This window comes from Nematolebias whitei, chromosome 9, assembly GCF_014905685.2.
Source record: "Nematolebias whitei isolate Nwh7 chromosome 9, NemWhi1, whole genome shotgun sequence".
In the NCBI taxonomy this organism is placed as follows: domain Eukaryota; kingdom Metazoa; phylum Chordata; class Actinopteri; order Cyprinodontiformes; family Rivulidae; genus Nematolebias; species Nematolebias whitei.
The window spans coordinates 18,460,908-18,469,718 of record NC_056506.1 but is presented as its reverse complement, the minus strand read 5'-3'; the positions used below and the strand labels follow the sequence as shown (position 1 = coordinate 18,469,718).

The following is an 8,811-nucleotide window of genomic DNA, read 5'->3' as shown; positions in this document are numbered from 1 at the left end:
TCATAAGAATATTTTATTAGTGTTCCCACCAAAAATATTTAACAACTTTGAACCATGTGTTCAGCATTAATGGCTGTACTCCTAAGATTTACAGAGGAAAAAAAATTGTGAGAATAAGTTTACTATTCAGCTATGACTGATTAAACGCGCAGATACTTCATTGCTCCTGTCAAACAGGTTACACTGAGTGGAGCGGTCGACCGGTCCAAGATGGCGGCTCTATGGCTCGTCAGCGCCAATAGGCGATAGCGGTCAATGTTGTATCTAGTGCTTATATCTATGTATATAATAATCATCATCATCTCAAAATGTGACGCACACATCTGATGTCATGCAATATGCATTTCGATGACGTATCAAAGGATAAGAAAGGATAGCATCAAATCCAGCGTTGTAGCTAGCGTCAGCGTAAGCTATATATATATATAGGTGGCGTTTGAGTGAAATATCATTTAGGCCAGAGAGCTCGGTAAATTTGTACACATTTTACTCACCGGAGGAAAAGTGGAAAGACAAAATTCGCAACCTGATTTCAGCGATGCAGATGCAGAGGCTCCGCTGCGGGTCTTTACGACGGCCACGACACTGCAAGTTTTGTGTGAAGTTGGCGCAGTCAGCGAGAACAGCATGCCGGATGAAGAAGACGAGTCATTTTTGAACGATTTGGTTTCCTGCATAATGGATAGTTAGCACCACGTACCGGAAATCAAAGGTAAAAGTAACAAATACAAAAAAGTCTTTGAACAAGGTGCTTCAAGAGATCTGACGGACCTGCATCCTCAAAGAGCTGAGAAACTTATTCAGAATTAAAGAATACTCCACCTTGGGGATCTTAATTAAACTGATAAGTAGGTACGTGGACAAGCATCGGAAACCGCCTTTCCAAAGGTGGGTGGCAAGGAAAAACATTTTATTATTAAAAAATGGGATTTTCTTTATGAATGCTAAGGACGTTTTATGTTTTGTTGTTTTTAGAACAATCATAAAATTCAGTTTGTATTAGTTTTGGTCAAAGCTTGAAAGAGCCACTGCAGAGGGACCAAAGAGCCTGCATGTGGCTCCAGAGCCGCAGGTTGCAGACCCATGCTTTAGTTCATGCAACAGCTGTTTTCACATCACCTTTTGAATGCAATGCATGCTTCATCCAGGACTGTTTCACATTTCAACAGATGGCACAAACAGATATGAGTATCAGTAAAACCTATACTAAGTTTCACTTACTTTTTCTGGGTTTTTTAGTGCACCAAACCGGCATTTTTTGCTTTGCCCTGTGTGTAACAAGTCACAGGCATCTCTATCAGTCCACCTGAGAAGAGTCTGCATGAAACAGGTGGATGGCGAGGTCATCATTGTTGCTTTGAAAAAAGCTAAGGAGGAGGCCCATAGCACAAGCATTGGAAACCGCCTTTCCAAAGGTGGGAGGCAAGAAAAAAACATTTTATTATTAAAAAATGGGATTTTCTTTATGAATGCTAAGGACATTTTTCTGGGTGGGTTTTCACGTTCCCCCTCCTAAGGAGCATTATGGAGGATTCTCGTCCATTGCACAGGTTTGGGGATGACCTTGTCAGCCATTTTCAATTGTCAGTCCTCTTTCTTGATATCTGATTTGTATAGCAAGACGCTAACACATTTTTTTTTTTAATATTAGAATGATTCAGGAACTGCAGAAGCGGCACATGGTTGCAGCTGAAATTCCTCACAATTTTTGAAGAATTTCAGCTGCAACCACGTGCCACTGGTGACGAGTCCTCGCAGCTAGCTTCAGTAGATGAAGAAAGTGCACATTCTGGAGCAGTAGAAAGCTGCCAGTGAAGGTGTCAGTAAATCATAAACTAGTGGCAGGTGTCACAGCAGCAGCAGCGTGGCAGCTGCCAGTGAAGCCAGATGCAGCGTGACATCTGCCACCGTAAGTGCCACTAAGACTGCCACTGCCTCGATCTGAGCTTGCTTTCTCTCTGTATTTGGGATTGACTTTTTTTGTAAAAGAACCATCAATCAGTTAATTGTTAGGCTGATGGTCTTCCTTTTTACATGTGAACAGCTAGTTCTGAATGTCAGTATCCATCCATCCGACCGACCGACCGACCGAGTTTGTTTGGATAAAAGAGGAAACGTTTCAACAAGAAGAATCTGTCCAGAGGACCTGACTTACCCTTGTTAAATGTATCTCTTTTTCTTCTTGGCTTCAACAAAAATTGTTGATAGATGCAGACAGGAAACAGTACAAATATTTTAATTATATTTGTGAATCTTCATTCCCATCAAATAAGTCATTTTGGCTCTTACTTATTTGTGATATGTACAATTTTTGCAAGAGATTTTATGGAAGGCGGCATGGTGACTCAGTTGATAGAGCATGTTCTCTCTGTGCATGTGTGGGTTTTCTCCGGGTACTCCAGTTTCCTCCCACAGACCAAAAACATGCATGTTAGACTGACTGGTAACTCTAAACTGTCTCTAGGTGTGAGTGAGAAAGTTTGTCTCTATGTGTCCCTGGGATGGACTGGAGACCTGTCCAGGTTGGACACCAGTGGCCCCAGATAATTAATTAATTAATTGATGGATGGATTCATTCATTTGTTCACTCATTTATTCATTTATGGAAACAAAATAAACAAGATGGTACACAAAGAAACACACAACTCCATAACCTGATGCTCACAGTTGGTTTCCTTTTCAAACAAAATGTTAAACACGCACCAGTCAATGATTTTCTCATTCATTTTAATTGGATTCTAAATTTTCTAAGTCCCATAATAACATTGTCTTTTACAACATTCTGATAAACCAGCCAAACAAGAAGGCACCAAAGAAAAGCTCAAAGGGACTAGCTACACCACAACTCTCATGGTCTCATTTGTTGTTTCTCTCTCTGGTTGTTTACACTTTGAGGTTCATAAATTTGTCACGTCATTGTTTGACTCCGTCCAGTACCAGCGAGTGCTGTAGCTCAGAGATGAACTCTTGCCTTTAGCTGCCGAGTTGTTCTGAGGAAATGTCCAAGTCTCCTCAGTTTGCTGCTCTTCGCTCTTCTTCTCTGAAACTTGAGTCAAACCAGTTTCCACTTTCAGTGGTTTCCTCAGTGTGCTACATCTGAGCAGAGCTTTTCTGATGATCTCAGCTCCACTCTTGATGTTCCCCAGCCGTGCTGGATCTGGCATTTGTTTTAGCGATGCCGCTACATCGGCGCTAACTGGACTATCGGCAGCAGAAACCAACGTCTCACCTTGACGTTCATGAGCTGAATGGCTGAAACTGGAGCTGAAGAGACTTGAAGGTTCTGGTGACTCGAAGTGACTTGAATCATCAGGGTTGGCACCTAGCTGTTTTTGATCCACTGGTTTTTCCCTCATGCCTTCAGTGAAGGCTGAACCTAGGCTTTCTCTGTGGATCAAAGGAAGAATCAGACGTTCAACCACAAGTGGAGAACAAGCTTTCAAACACAAACATGTCAAATACTGTGAAAGTCAGTGGACTAGATCCAGAGGCAGAACAGTAACCACATTACGTTTTTAATCACAGTCATACCACAGAAATCCAAGACTTAATCAGGTCAGTCCAAAAATGTGATAGGTTGAAAACGTGCCCTTTATTTTGTCTTCCTGGAGCAGTTTAACAATGTGTTTTTAAAAACTATAAACAGTTTTACTCACCTTATAAATAAAATAAAAATATTTGGTTTCACTGCGGACAATATAAAATGAGTGGTAGATTTGATTATTGGACTAACAGATTTTTTTTTTGGTAGATAAATTTGGCATATTAAAAAGATCTACCATACCTGTAAATACTTAATTTACTGCTAAATAAAATTAGCAGCGGCTACAGTCATTTCTCTGTAGTCCACAGTTTCATTGGTTAGAATGACCTTCTGTGTGTTATTTTGGGTGTACATGAAGGTGAGATAAGTCTCTTATGTTGGGACTGTAAGGCAATAGTTGTGTTTTGTAAATGGTAAATGGACTGTACTTGTATAGCACTTTTCTATCTAGTCAAGATACTCGAAGCTCTTTACAACACAATCTGTGTCCTCTTTTACCTCCACACATTCATATAGCACTTTACTAGATCTCTACAAATATAATCTGAATCTAGAGACTAATCAGAGCTCACATTCATTAGATACGTTAGATCACATTCATACACTGATGAGACACACATCAGAGACAATGACGGGTTCAATATCTTGCTCAGGGACACTTCAGCATGTGACTGCTGGTGGAATCGAACCCCCAACACTCCCGTTGGAGGACGACTGCTCTAACCACTGTCTCTGCACTGTCACAGCATTGTCTCTGCTCTCCTGCACCGCAAATACAAAGGTCACCACCCTGACTTCATTAACTTACTGTACGTATACTAGAACAAAGGTTAAAAAAAGGTTTAAAAGCTCAATCATCTAGGCGAACAAATCACAACAAATGGTTAAATCATATCATCTGGACAGTTTCTTTTAGGGAGAAACGTTTCGTCTTTCATCCATACGACTTTGTCAGTCTGAGGCCTACCTACAAGATCTGTCTTATAAATAGCACCTCCTTGATGGGTTTCAAGCCAACCTGCTGTGGAATTCCCCGAAACTGGCTTTACATGTTCAACAAGGAGGCCATCCATCCAAACAATCACTCATTGTGCATAACAGTCAAATAAGTTCATGCTCTGTAATCCAGGTATAAAATCCAACAATGTCCAGTCAGGTCATCTGGGCGTTTTCTTTACAGTCAGTAATAATAACGATCAAATGTTCTAGGCATGATGGCCAACTTGCTACTCACAGAAACAGCCTGAGGACACCTGGCCAAAATGCTTCAGAAAAAATGTTTAAAAACTCTAGAACAGTTAGTCCCTCGCTACTTCCAGGTTCGACTTTCGCAGACTCGCTTTTTTGCGATTTTTCAACAATTGTCAACTTTAATATTACTCGTGTGATTGGGACGGTATGGAATAAAAAGTAAATGAAAAAAATACTTTGGACAGGTGCCGCCATTTTGTAGTTTTCTTTCAATAAGCCTACACTGTATCGCCAGTCAAAAAAAAACTACCCAGAATTCAACAGTGCTTCCAGCCGCTGCTTTCTGTCGAAACAGAGAGAAAGTTTTGATCTGATCCAAACCTGACTAAAAGTTTGGTCCTTATTCATAGTGACTTTGGCGCTCAGTGGATGCAGAGAGCCATATGGAACCAACTGGGAATTGGACCAGGACTACTTCCAGCCTCATCAGTCAATCTGAGTGCTGCTTGCCAGCAGAGATGTCAGTAACACGACATCGGACTACTTTTTTCAGTTACTAACTAGTAATCTAATGCATTGCTATGTCAAAATCCAGTAATCTGATTAAAGTTACTTATCCAAATTACTGTGCTTTACTGTTTTTGTAATTTTCTCTAGTAATTTAATTTTATTTCCTCTACGCGTCTCTGGGTCGGGGAGTGACGTCAGGTCTATGCAACAATTCAGTCACGTTATCATCCAACCATCACCTGTGGTACCTGACACCATGCGCGACAGAAACGTAAACAATGGAGCGAGGAGGAAGATACACATTTTGTAGCTGGAAATACAGGAACTTGTCAGGTTTTGTTTCGTGGCAGATCAAGACAGAAGAACCCAATTGCGCAGGCAGAACTCAGGAGGCAAATGTATAAAATAAAAATGCTTTTAATAATAACAATAATAAATCAAAAAGGCTGACATGGCAGCAAAACTTACATGGCCTCAAGAAACACGATCACAGGCAGGACAAGACAGGACATACCCAACGACGAACCGACAATGACAGAACTGACAGACAGACTTTATATACACACAACCAAGACATGACACAGGTGACGATAATCAAAACAATCAATTCAGACACAAGGGAGAACAGACAGGGGGAAGGCCCACTAGATGGTGCCATCCTGACAGAACTATTTTGAGTTTCTGTCATTGAAGGATGACAATATGAAGGTTCGTTGTTCCCTCTGTGCTGGAGAGAACGTGCTGTCTGACTTCAAATACACCACATTAAATCTGAAGAAACATTTGGAGTCACAGCACGGGCAGTGAAACTGATGAAGCAAGCCCCGCCAGGTGGTTCAAAGCAGAGAGCTGCGACAGGAGGTCCCCCACCCAAACAACAAAAACTTAGTAGAAGAAATGCTGCCCTTCAACACGGATGACTCGCCTTCGTTTTGTGCTATAATTAACTGAATCCCCACCACTGTAAATGCTGCGCTGCCTCACAGAGGAGCTTTTTCTGTGTATCTGGAGAAGGAGTATGCAGAGATGGAGAGAAATCTGAAGGCTGCACTGAATGATGATTATATCAACTACCGTGGATATTTGGGCTGCTAATACCAGTAACAGAAGCTATGGGAGTAACGCTCCAGTGGATCCATAGATCCACATTAGAGTGCAACAAGGCTGCATTTTTCAGCCTGTCATGGAGTCTGATGATGAGATGGAGGAAGAAAAGTCCACCTGCACAGATGATGATGTCACTTTTTTGGACATGTCAGAAATCCTCTCAGCTGAGAATGACGGTGATGGCCAACTGTCTCTAACCCCGCACCACAGGTGTGTAGTGAACTTGACCTGATGTCAAATCAATGACCTTAGGATCACATGGTCAGAAACTGTCATTTCATTGATCTGCATCCAGAAATACAGTTTGACCCATCCTGAGACTTTCCTTCTTGAATTAATCAAGTGGAAAAGACAATTCTCTATGATCATTACTATTTTACAAATGTTTGATAATCAAATTGTGTTAGTTCAAACAATGTTTACATGTTGAAGTGAACTACTCATTTTTATTTACTTAAACAGTAGTAATGATTTTTATTCCTCATTCAAAGAAGAAATCAGGGTAATATGCATTTCTTGATTTTTCTGTCTTCAATGAGCAAATTTGTAAGTGTGTTAAAGTTCGAGCTTCGGTCAACTAAAAAGTTTACTGAAAATAAATGTCATGTTTAACTTTGACAGCAAGATACAGGAGAGGTGGCACCACGAAGTCTGGTTTTTCCATGATATCTTTCTGTCTGTTCTTAAACAATCCTTGACTTTCCATAACACCTTACATCACAAACCACACCTCTGTTCTGGTCCATCCACGAATCAGAAAGCTCTCAAATGAACCGGAAGTATAGCTCGTTTAAATGTGGCAACTTCCCAGTTCAACAGTAGAGTTGAGGATGGAAGAGTTTTGAGAGTTTTGAGAGTTTTGAGAGTTCCAGAGTTCGAAGAGTTTTGATGAGTTCAAGAGTTGTGGAATCCAGAATGCAGGGAGTTTGGGAGTCCGTGAATGCAATGCAGGCATTCATGGATGCTACTAGACCAAACAAGCTGATCCAGAGACGATTTTGGGAATTATAACTTCGGTTTGGATAACCTCGCACGACTCTCGAGGTATTTTAGCTGTTCTCAACGGAGACGCTGAAAGTGGCTGGAAGTAGGACTTCACGCCGACCTGATCTATCTTCAGAAAGGTAAAAGTCGACCTTCACCCAAAAGTGTACTGTTTGGGACAAGCTGATTTCCAAAGAGCGTGCTGTTCTGGTTAAAACAGATAAATTCTCTCACACATCTCTCTGTAAGATAAATCTTCATTTTTCCATCTTTAAACTCTCCTTTCTCCTAAAATCATTACAGATATTTTTAGAAATGTCTGAAGCAAAGTTTCTCAATCACCGCCGTGCGAATTGATGTCTGCTGTTCTGTTGAAAAGTGAAAACAGTCGCCGTATTGTTCTCACTTCCTGTAAAACTAGCCATGTTGTTATTTTCATATTCTGCCAAATTAATGTAAATGTTTGATGTTAATCTTTGATTCTGTAAAATAAATGACCGCATTCATTTTGATGGGTCAAAGATAAATAACGTCTCACGTCCACATTTTTGTTAAATTCAACGCACGCATGTTACACAGTCCAGAAAAATGAAGAACCCGTTTTAATTGATGAATATATCTCCGCATCTTTTCATCTACAGGTGTGCTGCACGCACCATCAACATAATTTCCACAAGTGATGTAAAGAAATATTTAACTTCTAATGCAGAGAGCAAGGCTGTTTATAGGAGCAGCACAGCAAAATGCACAGCACTATGGACCAACTCAAGCAGATCTACCCTGCATGAGTACTGTACCGTCATGAAGCCCCTGACTGCAGCTCTGGACATTTTACAAGGTGACCGTCCTTATGGGACTTTACTGCCCACACCTGAAGTTCGGATGCAGAAGAGCCTGGCTGTGAAAGATTCACTCTCCAGGATGACTGCAGGCCTTCCAGATGCTACAGGTATGTTATATCTGTAAGCTAGTTAAAATTTCTTACATCACACTATTTTTGTACTTTGTACAGTATATTCATTATCATCAGAATCAGAATCAGAATCAGTTTATTATCGCCATGTCAATGAACGAGGTTCACAAACTAGGAATTTGCTTCGACATAAGGTGCGAATAGTAGTAAAGTAAAATAAATTAAAAATAAAGTAATTAAAACAAATACAAATGTCAATAAGAATCCTAAAACAAAAATAAATCCATAACATTGATCCAACATTAGACATGGTTTGCAACTAATTTAATTACATAATAAATAATAGGCCTGGTAGACATATCAAAATATATCAATTATAATTTTCAGGCTATCCAGACTCATTTTGCCGGTGTGCTGGACGACAAAGATGCTCTTCTCACAGCGATCAGTTCTAAATTCAAACTCCGATGGCTGAGACGCAGGCAGGAGGGAGCGAGTAAAAGAGCTTCTGATAGCAGAGTCCCACCACAACTGCTCCTGCACCACAGAGTCCCACCACAAC

General features: G+C 40.6%; 2 protein-coding genes across 2 annotated transcripts in view; one reads left to right on the top strand and one right to left on the bottom strand.

Annotated features, from left to right (window-relative positions):
• pgap6 (post-glycosylphosphatidylinositol attachment to proteins 6) overlaps positions 1-5,503 on the bottom strand; it is a 50,837-nt gene extending 45,334 nt beyond the window's left edge. The window contains exon 1 of the mRNA XM_037682027.1: positions 5,494-5,503. Within this exon, the coding sequence (XP_037537955.1) occupies positions 5,494-5,503 (10 nt within the window). The remainder of the gene's footprint in view (positions 1-5,493) is intronic.
• Positions 5,504-8,137: 2,634 nt separating this feature from the next.
• Positions 8,138-8,811, top strand: part of LOC119414907 (salivary glue protein Sgs-3-like) — a 1,633-nt gene continuing 959 nt past the window's right edge. The window contains exon 1 of the mRNA XM_037682026.1: positions 8,138-8,285. Within this exon, the coding sequence (XP_037537954.1) occupies positions 8,138-8,285 (148 nt within the window). The remainder of the gene's footprint in view (positions 8,286-8,811) is intronic.